The sequence below is a fragment of the Eublepharis macularius genome, chromosome 1 (assembly GCF_028583425.1).
Source record: "Eublepharis macularius isolate TG4126 chromosome 1, MPM_Emac_v1.0, whole genome shotgun sequence".
In the NCBI taxonomy this organism is placed as follows: domain Eukaryota; kingdom Metazoa; phylum Chordata; class Lepidosauria; order Squamata; family Eublepharidae; genus Eublepharis; species Eublepharis macularius.
In genome coordinates, this window is record NC_072790.1 from 91,513,853 (window position 1) to 91,533,012 (window position 19,160).

The window sequence follows — 19,160 nt, forward strand, 5'->3', positions numbered from 1 at the left end:
AGGCCCTCTAACTTAACATGGCCGCTCTGGACACTTGAATTCATTCCACAGTAATATCAAGACTAGATGACTGTAATACGTTCTATACAGGTCTCCCCTCAAAGTCTAGCTGGGAGACTCCAGCTGGTGCAGAATGCTGCTGCTCATTTACTCTCAGAAGCTAGACAGAGCATGCACATCACTCTCATTCTGCAATCACTCTACTGGCTTCCCATCAGTTACCAGGCTCAACTCAAGATCATGACTATTACATTCAAAGCCCTTCATGCCCTTGGCCCCTCATATCTGTGCAACCACCTCTCCCTCTACATTCCGCAATGGCTGCATCGCTCATCTGGCAGCTTTACTCATCTGCAAATACCTTCTGCAGCTGAGCAAAATCAATCAATGCTTGCACACATGCTTTCTCTGTGGTAGCCCCCACCTTATGGAATAGCCTGCCTGAGGTCAGGACAGCTCTCACTCTCCTAGCTTTCCATAAACTATGCAAAACTGAATTATTCACGGGAGATTTCTACCCAGATTGCAGTAGGGGTGTGCAACCCAAAAAGATTTGGGTTTCCAGCTTCAGGTTTACCCAAAGCGGGAAAAAGATCCGGAAATCCCCAAAATCTTTTTTTTTTAAAAAGAATTTTTATTGGATTAGAAACATATAATAACAATTATAATCACATTCTTTAATTTTTTTCTAATTCTAACCCCCTCCCTTCCCCCCTTTTTATTGACTTCCAACAGTTTTCCAACCCCCTATCCACTTTCCCTCTACTCCTTCATATTTATTTTATTTGTTTATTATAATATACTTTCAGATTCTTCTAAGCACTATTTCCACTTCCTTTCACATATAAATTGTCATATAAATTGTCATATAAATAAAATCCTCTTAATCTATCTTCTTCATTAAAACTACTAATAATATTCATTTTGATAACCTGTGTTTTATCTTACTCCTTCTATTCTCTTCAATATGGGACAAACAATTTGCCCCCCTTTATACATCAATTCCAATACTTCTATACACATACATATTATACACACTTATTGTCATTTGCTTAGGCTTCTGTTCTATATGTTGTTCTTTATCTATACATATACCATAAGTCTAACAATTAGACCTATCTTTGAATTTACGTATGTATGCATATATTCACTCTATGTTATACGGTTATCTTTCCAAAAAATATAGATTAGTTAATTTCTATCCCATTAATTCTCATAGTATCAACGCTATTGCTACTTAATATAATACTTAAAAATCATATAAAATTGCTTAGAATTTTTCCATTAACTCTCCACCCCCTCGGTATAGTCACTTCTCTCCTCCTGTGTACCTCAATAATTTTCAAACTGCCACAGTTCTCCTCCCACCTCCCATTTTTTCACCAAATATTGTTTCAGCTTTCCCCAGTCCGTGTTAAACTGCCCTGGATCAAGGTCTCTCAGTTTTCTTGTCATTTTGTCCATCTCCGCCATGTACAGCAATTTGTAAATCCAGTCCTCAGTAGTTGGCACTTCTTGTACTTTCCACTTCTGCGCATACAAAAGTCTGGCTGCTGCCGTCATATAGAATATCAATGTCCTATGTTGTGCTGGGATGTCTTCCATTCCCAAGTTCAGTAGCAGGAGTTCTGGGTTCTTGTTAACTTGAAATTGTAAAATCTCACTCATTACTCTTATTATTTCCTCCCAGTACTGCCTAGCTACCTCGCAAGTCCACCACATATGATACATTGATCCCTCATGTTTTTTACATTTCCAGCATTTATTAGACATATTCGAGTTCCCTAGCGCAATCTTCTTTGGCGTCAGATACCAACGGTAAATCATTTTGTAAATATTCTCTTTAATATTGGTACATGTCGTGATTTTCAATGTATGTTTCCACAAGTATTCCCACGCCTCCATTGTTATTTCTTTGTTAAAGTTTATAGCCCACTTCACCATTTGCACTTTGACTGTCTCATCTTCAGTATACCATTTTAACAACACTTTGTAGACCTTAGAAATTTCCTTTTGGTCTTCTTGTAAAATTACTTTCTCTAATTCTGAGTCTTCCATCCTTATCCCTCCCTTCGCACAGTCTGAGTAATAAAGATCTCTAACTTGTCTATATTGAAACCAATCGTAGTTTGGAGACATCTCTTGTTGCGTTCTTATTCTTATTTTAAAGGATTCTATTTGAGTTATCTCCTTATACGTTAAACACTGTTGTTCATTATCGACCGTTCTTGGATCTATTACTTCATATGGAACTACCCAGGAGGGAATTCCTTCTTGTAGGTATTCTTTGTACTTCTTCCAAATTGTGAAGAGGCTTCTCCGAATATAGTGATGCAGGAACATAGAATCTGCTTTTACTTTATCATACCATAGGTATGCATGCCATCCAAATAATTTTTTGTATCCCTCTAAGGCCAGCAGTTTGCGATTTTTCAATGTGATCCAATCCTTCAACCATACCAGACAGACTGCATCATAATAAAGTCTCAGGTTGGGCAGTTGCATTCCCCCTCTTTCTTTTGCATCCTGTAACACTTTCATTTTCACTCGAGGCTTCCTGCCTGCCCACACAAACTCTGATATTTTCCTCTGCCATTTATCAAATTGCTTGGAGTCCCTAATGATTGGTATCGTCTGTAACAGAAACATAACTCTTGGTAACACGTTCATCTTAATTACTGCAATTCTTCCCAACCATGACAAGTTCAGCCTATTCCATTTGATCAAATCATGCTCTATTTGAGTCCATAATTTCTCATAGTTATTCTTAAATAGATCTATATTTTTTGCAGTCAATTCAATTCCCAAGTACTTCACCTTACTTGTTACCTCACAGTCTGTTATTTCCGTTAATAACTGTTGCTTTTGTTTAATCATATTCTTACATAAAATCTTTGATTTCTTTTTGTTTACATAGAAACCTGCCAAGTCTCCAAACTCTTTTATTTTTTCTATTACCTTAGGCATGTTTTCAATTGGATCTTCCACAATTAACATTATATCATCTGCAAACGCTCTGACCTTATAGGAAAAGTCTTTTATCTTTATACCATGGATTGCATTATCTTCTCTAATCTGCATCATCAAAATTTCAAGAACCAAAATAAACAACAATGGGGATAGCGGGCAACCTTGTCTTGTACCCTTTCCAATAATCAGTTTTTTAGTCAGCTCGTCATTCACCACAATTGCTGCACTCTGGTCTCTATAAATTTCTCTCACTGCTCTTATGAACCTTTCCCCCATTTGTAGCTGTTCCATGGTGGCAAACATAAAGTCCCAGTTCAAATTGTCAAATGCCTTTTCAGCGTCTACAAAGAAGAAACCAACCTCCTTATCACATCGCCTATCATAGTATTCTATAGCGTTTATGACTGTCCTTAGGTTGTCTCTGATTTGTCTATTTGGTAAAAAGCCTGCTTGTTCTTCTCCAATAACTTCGGCTAGCCACCCCTTTATTCTCTCCGCCAAGATCTTTGCAAAAATCTTGTAGTCATTATTAAGTAAAGAGATAGGTCTGTAGTTTTTAACATTGGTCAAGTCCTGTCCTTCTTTGGGGATCAATGATATATTTGCTTCACTCCAGGTATCTGGGATCCTTTGGTCCCTCATAACACCATTGATCACCTCTTTTAAAAACGGTACCAGTTCATTGGCCATTGCCTTGTAAAACTTAGCTGTGAGTCCATCAGGCCCTGGCGCTTTTCCCAAGTTTGTTGACTGTATTGCCTTCCTTATCTCTTCTTCTGTTACTTCACTGTTTAGTTTAACTCTCCACTCCTCGGACATTACTGGCAGCTTCATTTTCTCCAGATATGCGGCTATCGCATCTTTATTCACTTCTTTCTTATCATACAATTTAGCGTAAAATTTATAAAAGGCTCTGCTAATAGCGACCTGTTCCAGGTGTACTTTATTGTCATCACATATTTTATTTATTATCTTTTTCCCCTTTCTTTTCTTCAATTGCCATGCCAAAAATTTCCCAGGTTTGTTCGCCCCTTCAAACGACTTTTGATTCAGTCTTTTCAGATTCCATTCCAATTCTTTATTATTCATGGCCGTCAACTGCTCCTGAAGGATTTTAATGTCCTGATATATTTTCTTTTTCCCTGGTCTTTTCTTCAACTGGATTTCTTTGGCTTTTATTTTTTCCATAATCTCCTGTCTCTTCTCCTCTTTTTTCCTTCGAAGTCTTCCATTTAAGTCCATTAATACACCTCTGATTACTGCCTTGTACGTGTCCCATACCTTGTTGGTTGGTACTTCTTGATTCATGTTGTACTGTATGAAGAATTTAGTCTCCCTTCTCAACATTTCCATATTTTCTCCTTCTTGCAACAAATCCTCATTTATTCTCCATTCTTTTCTCTTAGTTCTTTCCACATAATTGGGTTATGATCTGAGCCTACCATAGGCATTATTTCTACTTCCTTAGTCCAAAGTACTAAGTCCTTTGAGGCCCAGATCATATCAATACGCGATAAGGTAGAGTGTCTTGCAGAGAAAAAGGTATACTGTCTGATTGTGGGATTCTGCGTTCTCCACACATCTTCCAACGCTTCCTGTTGCATTAATCCAAAAAAGTCTTTGGTAATAATCCTCTTTTCTTTTGTGTAGTGGCTGATTTCTTGTCTTGTTCCAAATTCGTAACTCCATTGAAGTCTCTTGCAAGTATTATCTGATCATGTGAAAGTTCATCTAGTTGCTTCTTTAAATCCTCAAAAAAGCACTCTTTAGCTCCATTAGGCGCATATATTCCAATCACCAACACTTTCTTTAAGTCCCAAATGCATTCCACTGCTATAAATCTGGCTTCCCCATCTCTAATTATCACCTTTGGTTGCAGCTCTTCTTTTATATATAGTACCACTCCCCTTTTTTTCTTTTTTGAGGCCGCTACAAATTCAATGCCCAATTTACTTACTTTAAGGTATTTTACATCCTGGTTTCTAATATGAGTCTCTTGTAAGCAAACTATATCACATTTCTGTTTTAATAGCCAGTGGAAAATACTTTTTCGCTTATTAGGTGAGTTAAGTCCATTTACATTCCACGATAAAACTTTGCACTCCATATTCAAAGCCTTGTTGTTGGTAAGTCTTTTTCATTGTCCATCATGAACCTTTCCATTTCCAATTCAGATCTGATGCGCTTTCTTACCCCTCCAAATTCAAAAGATATCCCTTCCGGTAATTCCCATCTGTATCTTACTTTCATGTCTTTCAAAGTCTGGACTAACACTTTGTATTTTTTCCGGTCCAAGAGCACCGATCTGGGTAACTCCTTCATGATGATAATTGTCTTGCCATCAACTATCAATGGATCTTGAAATTGCTTAGTCACTATCATTTCCCTTACATTCCTTGTCGTAAATTGCACTGTCACATCCCTTGGTACCTTTCTCTGGGTCGCAAATCTGGAATTTATTCGGTACACCACATCTAGGAAAGCCACAACCTCCTCCTCCTCCTTTTCCAGGTATTCAGCTAACACTTCAGTCACCTGTTCTTGTGCTGTCTTTCCTTCTACTTCCAACAAACCTCGAAACCTCAGCTGCTTTTCCATATATTTACTCTCCGCAACTGCCATTCTTCCCCTCATTACTCTCATGTCCGTTCGCTGCGTCTCTGTAAGGTTGTCCATCGCCTTCTCCACATCGTTAACTTTTTGCTGCGCTGCCTGCAGGTCGGTTTGTATCGTCTCCATTCCCTTTTTTACTTCTGCCAGCTCATTTTTAACTGTCTCTTTGACATCTTTGACTTCTTTCACCAACTCCAATTTTGTTTCTTTAAGCTCCTTTAGCATTTCACAAAATTTTTTGTCCAAGTTCTCTATGGCTGCTTGCCACTCTTTCTTCGACATCGTGGGGCTTGATTTACCTCGCTCCCACGAGTCTGCACGTTTTCTTAGCTCCGTGGCATCCAAATTGGTAGTCCTTTTAATTAATTTAAAAGTCCCGGTCCTTTAAATGAACAAAAATCGCTTCAAAAATCCAAAACGTCGGGCGTCTTTTCTCTATGGTTTCTCTGTATCCTTTTGTAATCCAAGATGTCCTACTTCCGCCCTTGCTGAAGCCAAAGCCCTTCCCTGTTCAAAAATGGCGATGCCCTTCTTCCTGTCTTCCAGTAGGGGCCGTCTCCTTCTGGCGACTCTATCACTATTACGTACTTCCTGTTTCCCGACTCTCCGCTGCAGCTCTCGCGATGGTAGAAGTTTTCCCACAGCCTGCTATCGATTCTCAACCACAGGTATGATAAACAAATGTCTCTTTTCTGAAATTACTTCTTTTTACTTAGTCCTTTTTGGAATCTATTTCTTGCCGGGTTTCCCCCTCCTTATAGTAAGTCTGTTGCAGTTTAAAAAGTCCTTTTAAAACTTCGTTACTTTTAACAATCCATCCCAATTCAGGAGATAGTAATCTTTACCTTTTCAAACGTCTTTCTGGGTTGTAATCACTGCTTCAATCTTAAGTTCTCTTTCCATTTGTTTTCCCCCTGTTGAAGCTTGGGCACGAAGGTCTTATGCCAGCCGCACTGGCCCCGGGTCTGTCGCAGAGATCTATGCCGACCTGTCAAAGGGTGGGACCTCAAGGGTCGAGAGAGAATCCTTAGCGCAGAACCCCCCCTCGCCCGAGATCAACGCACCCTGAGGTCTTTGAGCGTTCTTTGCCTGTTCTCCGCCTGAGAGCAGGTGGCCGGGGGCTATTTGTGCCCCTCCAGCCACTGAAACGGCAGCCCGGTCAGCTCTGCACTTAGAGCTGCGTTAGACCTCCATGGATCCCAAACCGGAAGTCCGGGAAGTTCAGGATATCTGAATTAGGTCAGCCCAATAAGTTAGGTCAGCCCAATAAGTTAGTGATGTCACTACATCAGGGCACCTTAAAGTCACCAGGTCACTTCAGTATGCTCCGTAAAGATTCAGAGCATACTGAAGTGACATGGGAGGAGGGAGGAAGAAGGCTGCCCCCAACCCTTAAACACCCACCCCCACCCCACTTACCTTGTGCAGCCAGGGCCTTCCCTGCCGCCACCATGGCCGATGCGGCTGGCCGGCAGAGAGGGCCAGCCTTCCCTTCTGCCGATGCCAGGTAGGTGGGGGGTGGGGAGGAAAGGGTGGGAGGGAACCTGAAGTGCACACCCCTAACGTATACGATTTATTTATGTCTATTTATTTATGTCATTTATAATCCGACTTTCTCACTGAGACTCAAATAACATAACATAAACAATTAAACAATTAATGTGAAATCCAAGTGGAAACAGCTAGTTTCAAACAAATATATATTCTTCTGAAAGGAAAGAAGCCCATCTCTTGTCTGTCCTAAATGGGAAAAAGCACAATTATTAATGAATATGTAAAGAAAACAATTATTTGGGGGGGGGGGGTGGAATGGTTACCTGTCTGAAAAGAAAAAGTAACTAGCATCATACATTGTATAATTTTGTGTGTGTTTTTACCAAAGCAGTTGCAAAAAACAAAAAGAAAAAGAATCTCAATGGAAAAGAAATGCTCTAAGTACAAAACTTGTCTTAGAAACCTAAACTTTAGTGAACACTGCAGGAAAACAAGTTAACTCTGTAAGCAGCTAAAAGCTTTTCACATGCATACTAACTTCTTTCCATAACAGAGGAAAAAACACAGTGAGACTACAACATTTAATATTATCCCTTTCGGCAAATAACACAAAAGGAGGGGTCTCAGGGAAGAATGCTATCACCACACTTGCATTGACTAATTCAAAGTGAAGCCTACAAATGAGACATCTCATTAAACTGAACAGATGGATAAAAATTAAAGGCTGATCTGCCAACTTTTAATTTCCCAGTAGCCAAAATCATCGCGAAGTCTTGCAGAGTAGGACAGTTGAAAAATCAACATGAAAAGATTTTCCTCCATCTGTTACAACACATGCCTTTGAAGAATACAACTACCTCCCACTGTCCTTATTCTTTAATAGTAATAATGCACACAATATTTATTAAAACACCAACAACATACAACTTCAGTTGAACATCACACTACAACCTGTATTACATTAATGTGACTGGGCCCAACCAGCGTGAATTGTACAAGGGTAAATTAATGCCTAACTAAGATGTACCATTCTTTGAAGAATGAATATAATAGTGTATAAAGGATAACCAGATGATTTGATTTATTAAGGTTTCAAGAGTTACACACACATACACAATTACAGAAAGGCAGGTAACAATGAAGACGCATTGTAGCTTTAAATACACCTGGATCTTTTAATACTTCTTTGATATTTATTTTTATATCACCAGCTCAAGACTGCATCAACGTTGTTGTACCTGTATAGTAGTGGTAGATGGATATCTGAATTAGGTCAGCCCAATAAGTTAGTGATGTCACTACATCAGGGCACCTTAAAGTCACCATAATCTCCCTATCATACAATTGTTTGTGATGTATGTGAGGTGTAAAACCAGTGAATTTAGATTGTCACACATTCAGTTTCAATGCCATTATATTTGAATGGTCAAGGAGAGGCTGTGGCTCACAAGTATGCTTTGCATACAGAAGGTCCCACACTGAATCTCAGGCATCTCCAACTAAAGGATAAGAGATGCAGGAAAACTGTAACCTTTCAAAGTAACTAATATAGAACTAGACAAACTAACTCTTTGAAAGGGAGTTTCCTGCATTCTCATTACAAAAAATAATGTGGTGTTTCCAGCTATGAAGGGAGCTATGTTCACATGTTACAATGAATGCATGTATATCCTTTTAAACAGGGTTTGAATAGTAAGTGGAATCAAGTGGGAACATTGTATCATATGGAAAAAGTGGGAGTGGATCAAGTAATTAATCACATAATGGATTCATTAGTACTCTGTTCTCTGCCTATACAATTCGGTAATTTCAGATAATTATTTAAATAATGAGAAGATATATCTGAAATGGTTTTAACATTATACTGTATACATTAGAACACTTGTCAGGGTGTGGAGGCCTCGCTCCACCCCACCCTACCTGGGAAGCCTGCTCTGAGGGCTGAGCCAGAGAAGGCAGCCGGGACCGGGCCGGGAAGGAACCCCAATGTCTCTGCAATGATGGGCGTCAGCAGGGCCAGGGCCAACAGAGACCACCACACACCCAGGACAGCGGAGCAGGTGGCGGGTGCAGAACATGTCCAGAAGCCGGCCAATGCCACCACCGCCGCAGAGCAATAGGGCCGATGCCGGTTGCCAGGACACAACTGTGGAGGGGCCTGGTGCAGCTGGCAAGCCGCGGGGCGGCACCCCACCCAGGCCAATCGGCAGGGCCTGTGCCCACCGATGAGAACGCCAGCCTTGGGCAGGGCCAGCCAGTCCCGTGCTGCATCGAGGCAGGGCGGCGCCAAGGGGAAGCCCTGAGCAATGGAACTGGCTGGGGAACTTTCAGATAGGTTGGGAGGGCTGCCCGCTACGAAGGGAGAAGATGAGGGAGAACGGGGATAGGGGGGAACAAGGGGGAAGGTGGGAGGAAGCTTGAGGGTGGCCCCATAAAAGCGGGCAAGAAGAAGGGTGTGGGGTGGGGAGTATTGGAGGGAGAAAAAGAGAGGGAGAGAGAGCAACAGGGAAAGAAGAGTAACAGGGAGAGTTGGCTGGGCAAGGGTTATCTGAGGGCAGAGAGAGAGGGAACTGGGTGCTGTAGACCCCCCTCATCGCCTGACAGGGAGGCATATAATGAGGAAGATGCAATATACCCCCCTGTTTCGCAGAATGAGGAGAGAAAGTGAGTAGGGCACAGTGTAGCCCCCCCTTTCCCAACAGAGACAGCAGAGAGAGAGCAGGGTGCAGTATAACCCCCTCCTGCCACATTCCCCATCCCCACTCTTGAGCACCCCCTGCAGGCCCTGATGGCCCTGTTGGTGAAGCTCACAACACTAAAGAAAACAAAATTGGAACTATCACTGATATTCATATATAAATGTGTATAAATAGACAGAAGAAGCTATTAAAAGCTCCAAGATATAGTTCATTTTGCCTATGAGTTTTAAGACAGTTTCAGTTAAGGATCTTCACATAAAAGTTCAATAGCTTGCAGATGCCTGGAGTTTATTAACAATAGATCAAGCATGTTTAGCTTAAAATGTGTAAATTAACTAATAAGCATAGCTGTCTGCAATGTACATCTCCTCCACCTCCAAAATCCCTCTTTGTACATGGAAAATGTACTATTTCATCAGGGCAGGGCAGTCTTGGTCAATTTTCTATATTGTAAAAGAGAAATAGCCAATGACAAGTAGAAAAGGAATTCTACATGCTCTGGATACTGTATTACTATAGTTTTTGACTTTACCAACTTCCTTACATAAAACTTTCATTTTAAAATATCGTCATGACTTCCAAAAACCTCAGAAAGCTGAGTCAGCTGGTTCAGAGGGAACTGAAGTAAATCAAAGTGTTTATGTATGCAAAGAATAAATCCTTATTGATATTATTCACAGGCTTATAAGTAAAAAGCCAATAAAGCTAAACATACCTGATGTCCAGCTGTCACTTGCTTCAAGACATTTTCATAACAAACTTCATCCATATTATTCAGCTGCTGCACCTAAGCAACATGATAAAGATGCCTTATTGTAGTATCTAAATGTAAAGCTCATTTTTTCATTATTGAGCCAACATTTTGAATACAGAGATACATTTTCGATATTTTTGTTACTAATGCTTGATAAGTGCAGGGATATTTTTCACATTATTATGCATTTTTCTTTCACTGAGATACTATGGTAACACAAGGGATTGCATCTATCTTAACTTCCAATGTAAATATTTTGAAATATAACTTCATACCTAGGAATCTGCCACACTCAACCAAGTTGGGCTTATTTAGCAGTACAATCTGTTTTTTTAATAAATAGGGGAAAAAAGTGGGGTTGGGGAATGTGAATAACTCACAGGGAAGGGAAATCCTTATCCCACCACACCGGTCTGTATTTTCTTTCCTCTTGCTTAGCTTGCCACCATCTCCCCACAGTGTCTCTGTGGCCACCTGGTATAGTGGTCAGAATGTCGGACTAGGACCTAGGAGACCCATGTTCTAATGCCCACTCTGCCATGGAAGCCTGCTGAGTGACTCTCAGTCTAACCTACTTCACAGGAGTGCTGTGAGGATAAAATAGAGTAGAGGAGAATGATGTAAGCTGCTTTGGGTCCCCATTGGGGAGAAAGGTATATTATAAATGTAGTAAAATAAAAATAAATTTTGTCCTGCCATCTCTGTCTTTTTGCTCTCTCCCCCAAAATGCCCTATGTCCCCTCCATCCAACCAGTGGCTCCTCCTCCCACTTTGCCATTACCACTGCTCACTCTCCCTCCCTGTGGCTGCTACTTACTTTTTATGCCTTGTTGTTAGGCAATGCTAACTCTAATGTTGCAAAATCTTAGTGTTTTGTTTTTTGAAGCTGTGATATATGCATATATTGTTTTCCTAGTTTGGGGTAGATATTAACCTCCCTTTTTTAGCTTTGAGATTTTTCTGCTTAGCTGAGGCTTAGCAGAAACTACTCCTTTTTTATAGATTTTTTTATCCTCACTCCTGGGACAGAAACCCATAAACATGATCTGTTCTTGCAGATAGGTAACATCTGGCCCACACAGAAGTTCTGTGGCCTCAGCTTGAACAAGTTTATAACTTGCTCTGGCTTGATCCTGCGTGGTGGTTAAATCGGGGCCACCTCAGCTGTGACACATTCCATAATCATGTATGCCTTAGCTCAAAGATCATCTGTATACATCTAATACAGCTGATCTCTAGGCTGATGCTTAGTATGAAGGGGAAAATGAAGATGAAGCCCAAAGAATGATGAGCAGAATGTTATTTGTGAACATGCCCAGTGTTACTGCTTCACTTACTATCTTTCCTAATCTTCCCACCCCCTAAATTGCTGCTCCCTAAACACATTGATGCTGCCTCTGAAGCTTGATTATGTCTCTCTGGGCCAGAAAAGGAAGGAGAACCAAGGAAAGTAATTACTATCACTTTGCAGAATAGAGTAAGTTTCCTGTTTGGGATAGGATTCTGCTCCCCCTAACAAAGCAGGTTCTTAACTTGGGGGTGCTGCTGGACATGGGCCTTGTATTAGGTAAGCAGGCAGCAGCAGCAGCCACGGACACCTTTCATCAGCTGATGCCCTTTATGACCAAAAATGTCTTTTCCATGGTGATACATGCCATGGTAACATCTAGATTAGGCTAATGCAAAATGCTCTATGCATTGCTGCCCTTGAAGAATGTCCAGAAGCTAGCATTTGTACAGAATGAGGTGCCAGGATGTTGACTGGAGATGGCCATAGGAACCATATCATCCTCACTCTTGTTCCATCTACACTGGCTCCTAATTTCCTTCTGGGCCCAATTCAAGCTGCTGATGTTAATATTTAAAGCCTATACTGTTGGGACTAGAATACTGCCTACTCCCATGAGAATCTACGTGATCATTCCAGTCATTATCAAAGGGTCTGTTACAGGTTCCCTCACCATCTAAGGCTAGTTGGGTGGCCACCAGAGAAAGGATCTTCTCAGTCCTGGCACCAAAATTGTGGCTCCCTCCCTGGGAAGATTTGCCTGTCCCCTTTTATCATTATCTTCTTGCCAGTGGGTGAAGACTTTTCTGTTTGTTTGGTTTTTCTTCACTCACTTTCGATGGCTGTCCATTCTATTTAAATGACTGTATCTATATGTTTCTTTTATCCATTATTTTAAGTGTTCATAAGTGTGTGTGTGTGTGTGTGTGTGTGTGTGTGTGTGGCACTAATTCTGTATTTATGTTAACAATTGTATAACTAAATAATTCCTGAAAACATTGTAACAGCAGACACAGTTTAAAATAGAACCAGGACATTCAGAATGGATCCTCTGTGACTGGTTTGATTCATCACAAAAAGGATAGTTGATTATAAGGGATAAAGAACTGACTGACAAACCAGTAAGAATGCTCCTCCTCTCCATTATGGTGACAAAACAAATAATAAGGAGCAGAAAGGGGAACCCTATCATTATTTAGAAAAAAACCTTGCATCTAGACTGTTATGAGGATAAAATGATGTAAGGATAAAATAGAAGAGGAGAGGCAATGGAGGCCCCTTTGGTCCTTGGGGAGAAAGGAGATAAATGAAGTAAATAAAGAAATAAAAATAAGCAAATACAGTTACATGTATTTTGTTATAAAAAGAATGGAAATATTAGAGGGAGGGTCACTCAAGTAGAAAAGCGTGCCTTGAACATATTTAATAATCCCTGAACAACTTTCTCCCACTCTTTTATAATAAATTTACCTTATTGGTTGTCTTGATCCCTATAAATGTCTGTCCAAGAGGAACAGGTCGAAAACGAGCATCAAAATAAAATAGTCCAATATAGGGATTAACATGTAAAAATGTAGCAACATCAAGGTAATTAGGTAAAGTAGCTGAAAGGCCCAAAATTCTAATCATGCTTTGTGTAGATTCAACCTGTATTTAAAAAAAAAATTAAGATTTCTCAACTATTTTATCAATTACAGAGGCTGTATAAAGACTACATATTAGTTCATCAGAATATTAAAAAATCAATTTTTAAAAAAGTATATACATAGTAGAAGACACTTGGCAATTATTATAAATATTTTGTCACAGTGCCTAATGCAGGCATTTAAACAAGACACACTAAGATTTTTTCCTGATGAGAATAGGTTAGGGTTTGGGGAAGAGGCCTTTACTCAAAAATTGAGTACTGAGCTTAGGACAAACACTGCCTGAACAAATTTATATTTGAAAAAAAGACATAGCACAGAACTGCTTGAGTAAAAATGGTTTTCAAATCAGATCAAAATAAACTTATTCCAATATTCACCTGATTGTGCTCAACTTACTATTTATTCACTGTCTTAACCTAAGACAAAGAATTGCTTCAAAAATGCTAGGAGAAAATAGCCCCATGTGAGTATTTCCACCTGAAGAATTAAGAACAGCTTTTTATTTAAAGGGAACAATTTTAATTTGTACACAAAGTTTTACAAAGGCAAGACTTTTTCACAATAGGACATTGACAACTAAATGGACTTAAGTCAAAATATAATCCAGTAATTAGTCATAGGTATATCTAACTGACAAATTACTGCAACACTGTGATGAACTGTAGACACCATTACATTTCTGCAATTACTGAAAATAGCATAGCAAATGGTTGTTTCTAGTGCCACTAACCCTTACATTAAGAAAATACATAAATGTACAAGTGTTTCCCATGTTACTACTTGTACAGTGGCTTCTTATGCATCTTAAATTACCTGTCACCATTCTATACATTCAACCGGTGATGTTTCAAAACTCTGGAAAAGTCCACTGATTAGAATTGCAAAGAACACTTGCTTTAAGTTCCATTCCAGTGGCAGTGGTATTTGACATGCCTTAGATTTAAATGTATATGATTTAACATATGATTTTGTTGGCAATGCCTTTATATTTATGCAGAATTCATTCATCATTTGTTTTAATATTCAACTGGAAATGAATAATAGCTGCAGATAAAAAAGTTAATGGTGGACACAATTAACAATAGCAAGTTAATTGAAAATTAGATTCTTTTCATTATGTACTGAAATGACAAATACCTTCATGTAAATGCACATGCTATGTTCTCAAGACTACAATGAAATTATTTTTAATTTAAACTATATTAAAAGGCTGCAATTTTCATCCCTTTCTCTGCCATCAAAGAGATTTATCTTTTTTCTTAAACTAGTACCTTCAACTGGCTGGATTAAGACCACCACAACAGGATTAAGAAACACCATTCAGAATATAAAACTCCTGACATCCAAAAAGATTATAAAGAGATACTGTAATGATTTCAAGAAATGGGTGCATGTGGCTTTAAATGTTTGGTGAGATAGGTGAAGAGTGGGGGGTGAAAGAGAGAGATGAGTGAGTGATCTGATTGGTTGATGACAGAGAGTGGGCGGAGTGAAGGCAGTTTTCAGTTACTGAGGGAGAGAAAAAGATTCAGTTAGGGCAAGAGAGGCGAGCTGTGTGCAGCCTGAGTGTGTTCATGTATTTGTGAGGGAAAGGCAACCTGAGGGGAAGCCTGAACTGAATGTGTCTGTGAGACTATATATTCATTCTATTTGAAGCAGGCAAACTGTGTGTGCGCCTGAGAGAGAAAGGATTGAGAGTGAAAAGAAAACAGGCTAGCTGTGTGCTGTCTGAGGAGTTCTCTGTGAGAGAAATATAGAGCCTAGAGAAAGAGGCTAACTGTGTGTGAAGCCTTACAAGAGATCTGTGTGAATGAGTTTGGATGAAGCAACTAGAAGAACTAAGAATGACTTTTATGTAACCAATACGCTTCTTAAAAAATAAACTTTGTTTTGTTATATCCCAGAGTTATCTCCCATTCCTATCCTCAGGGCCACATAGAACCACGAAGGAGCCTGACGCTCAAACACGTTACAAAAGGGAAAATTTAAATAAAACATTTTGGAATAATATATTCCTGGTGGCAGCAAACTACCCAGAGGGTGTAAGGGGGAGATTTAAAGCAAAATCCACCCTAAAGAAAGTAAAGATCATAACAGATACGCCTGCTTGGCCAGAGTTTCTATGAATTGTGGGTAATTAGACTGAATCTACAGAAGCTTGCTTGCAACACAGGTACTGCTCCAAGGTTAGAGACAATGCTGAAAGTTAAGCTTATCTGACCCAATTGTAGGTCCCAAGAGAAGATGGTATGTCCTATAATGGGCTTGATGTAAGTGCAGAGTGCCAATTTCACATGCCGTTGTGGGGCACTGATTGGTTAATGATGGTAAAAATGCTCTATTATACCTACAAATTACCATCATGACTTAGAATGGCACAAACACCCTGCCAATTATGTACAGCATTATCTACTTACACTGTTTCCAAAAATACAGCCCTTTTATGCCCATATATAATAAACAAAATCTTCATAACTGTGTGGTGCTACTTTGATCCTTGGCTTCAACCTAAACCAGTGGCCAGAACAGTTTGGTCCAGCTACCTCTGTAGCTTTCAGCAGGGAATGGATTCCTCCCTCGAAAGGCTGACTCTTGGTTAAAACTTGGTAAAGTTAGAGGTTGTCTTCCTCAATCTCTAAGCTAGGGCATGTTGAGGAAAATGGTGGCTGTACTAGCAATGCTGTGTTTGAGGGTGTCCTCCTGTTAGGACTGAGACTTAAATCCCTGATTATACTGACATGGACCAGAGGGCTTGTTTTCTCTATAAAGACCAGTACTTACTTCCTCCAGCAAGTTTCCTTTTCTCCTTCCCACCCCCCAATCACAACTCATTTCAGAAGGTTGTCTCAAATACATATGGGCATTTCCAGGGCTTTTTTTCAGCAGGAACGCGGTAGAACAGAGTTCCAGAACCTCTTGAAAATGGTCACATGGCTGGTGGCCCCGCCCCCTGATCTTCAGACAGAGGAGAGTTTAGATTGCCCTCCGTGCCATGCGGCGTGGAGGGCAATCTAAACTCCCCTCTATCTGGAGATCAGGGGGCAGGGCCACCAGCCATGTGACCATTTTCTCCGAGGGCAACCCACTGAGTTGTACCACCTCTTTTCCCAGAAAAAAAGCCCTGGGCATTTCCCCCCAGATTAGAATATGTGTGCACTCCAGTGAAAATTATACATTGCATAAAGTCTCTTAACCTATGTGCATAACAGGATGACTGAAGGGACTGCAACACTACAATTTTGCAGCAGCAGGATTCTCCACATTTAAATCTTTCCCAGAAAGCCTACTTAATCCTTTTGCTTAAAGACATGTTACTCAAGTGACTACATTTGAGAACATGTACTAGGATACCATCCCACCGATTTCCATGGGATTATGCATATAAACCTTTCTACAGTTACAAGTCTTGGTTATTTACATGTCTTTAAATACAAAAATGTAACAACAAAATATAATTAGCACAGAACCCATGCACAGAAACAAGCTTAAAAGTATATGTGCATTAACTATTCAGAACAAAATGCATTTGTTACTAAGCAACTACCCAACTGAGTAATGCTATAAATGAGTTAATTCTGTAACAAATGAACCCTGATGTTTAAAGTACTCTAGCTGCACAAGAGTCCATTAATAGTACTCTTAAATCAAACAATAAGGGGAAAAATTCTTAACAGCAAGATACACAGAACAGAACAATAGCTTGGATCTCAAGATTCCTTTCTGGTCACAGAAGAAAGGGAGGATAATTTTTGCAGATTCTTCCTTCTCTCTTGGCAGCCCTCCACCCCCACTGGCCCATGGGAATTCAAGTATAGAGGACAAAGACGGCTGCCGAGGGAAGAGAGGTATGAAGTTAGCACAGGATGGATCCAAGCCAATCAAAGTCTTGCAAGTCTGCACTACTGTGCAATAGTTAAAACATCTAACAGGAATATGCACCTCAAAAATAGTGTGTTTAAATTCAGATTTCAGGAAGGTGTTCCTGGGATTAAAGAATTACTTGGGTTCCATTATTCCACATGGGGGGGGGCTTTTTCAGACCAAACTTTCACCCAAGCTTTAGCTGTTCCTCTGGTCTGTTTCTAGTTTGAGGATGGTTTTATTAATATAATTTTAGGCTGTTGTATGTTATTTTAAGCTGCTTTTAATATGTCTTGTGTTTTATGTCTTGTTTATTATTGATCATTCAAATGCTGCTGTTTTCAGGATTTTATTGTATTGTTTCACTTTGTGAACTGGCATATAAATTTTCTAAATAAATATAGTCCACTATCTGGGATGCATGAAGGTAACAAATATTTGTCAGAACCAATTCTTTTGAAAAATGTAGCTAACCTTAGCATGAATACTGTAACTGTCCCACCATCCTCCCTTGGGGGAGAATACACATCTCTTTATTAGCTGACTGTGTCCCATATTCTGATACCTGACAAGAGAGAACAGCCACCAAAACAATCATCATTAGTGTAAGTACTCTACGAGGGACTCTTTATTATATGTTTGAAAGAAGCATCCATAAGCATCATTAACTACTCAAATTTCATTTAGGGAATTTACAAATCATTCAGTGCTTCAGTCTAACATACTGTGAGATTTTTCCATCCCCTATGACTAAGTACCATTCTAAAGTGTGGACTCCTGTATCTTTAGTATATTAATAGTTGCTTAAGTCTTTTCTAGAGACCAACCAACATTTCAAAGCTAGCCTGCTCTAATGTATAATCTGCCAGTTAGTGAAGGCCTTTTACAAATTACTATAGACCTTTTCTATATGGAAGATGAGTAGCCTGATCATAGTATGAGTATTTCGTGGCTGCTTATGTCTACGCTAGATTTGGATGCAGGTGTTTTTTTGGACCACGAGAAAGCAGCCACTAATGTCAATGAACAGACATGCTACCATCTCTGATAAAAGGGAATTCCATGACCTGAAGAGGCCTACAGGGTTACTTCTACTGAAGTCAGTTCCAGTGTAACAAAGAAGATAAAAAATAGAAAGAAAGGCTTAAAACAGGGATCTGCAACCTTTTTCAGCCTGTAAGCACCTTAGGAATTCTGACACAGGGTGGTGGGCACAACCCCAAAATGGCTGTTACAGAAAGTAAAGCAAACCACAAAATGCTAAGAAGCAAGATTATGCATAACTATAAAAGGAACTCTTCAATATTTCAGGCATTATGATTATCAAGATACCTTTTTAAATCAATGTACTATTTTCAAACATTTTCCTGCAAAAACGTAGTGATGATTCTTGTGCTGTGGTGGCACCTGCTGACAAAGCAACTTAAAAAAAAAATCTGTACAGCCAATCAGATCTCCAGTGGCCAGTTAGAATCATTGCTAGGCAAAAGCCCCACCTAGGCCTGCTGCTTTCTAAAAACACTTGGTAGGTGTCAAGTAAAGTGCCAGTGGACATCATGTTAGGAACTCCTGGCTTAAAAGAAGTCCCTTTTGCCAGGTGGCTGTAGAAGGACTGGGTTCATTAATCCTGTGCAGAATAACCACCCTACCATTAAGTTCTCTTGGCATGCAAAGAAATGCAGATTTCAAAACTTTCTTACAATTTACACGAATAGCGAAGATGTAACATTTAATCAAACTGTAGCATTATTTGTGAGCTGCACTTCACTGTGGACTCTGTCCTTGAAGCCAAAAGAGCCAATATGGTTGCCCTGAGCTCCAGCTCCAGGAAA

General features: G+C 39.8%; 1 protein-coding gene across 2 annotated transcripts in view; it reads right to left on the reverse strand.

Annotated features, from left to right (window-relative positions):
• ASCC3 (activating signal cointegrator 1 complex subunit 3) overlaps positions 1 to 19,160 on the reverse strand; it is a 362,388-nt gene that overhangs the window by 208,546 nt on the left and 134,682 nt on the right. For both annotated transcript variants that reach the window (XM_054986845.1, XM_054986854.1), the window contains exons 12-13: positions 13,289 to 13,465; positions 10,492 to 10,563 (exon numbers count right to left, since the gene is read on the reverse strand). In XM_054986845.1, the coding sequence (XP_054842820.1) occupies positions 10,492 to 10,563; positions 13,289 to 13,465 (249 nt within the window). The remainder of the gene's footprint in view (positions 1 to 10,491; positions 10,564 to 13,288; positions 13,466 to 19,160) is intronic.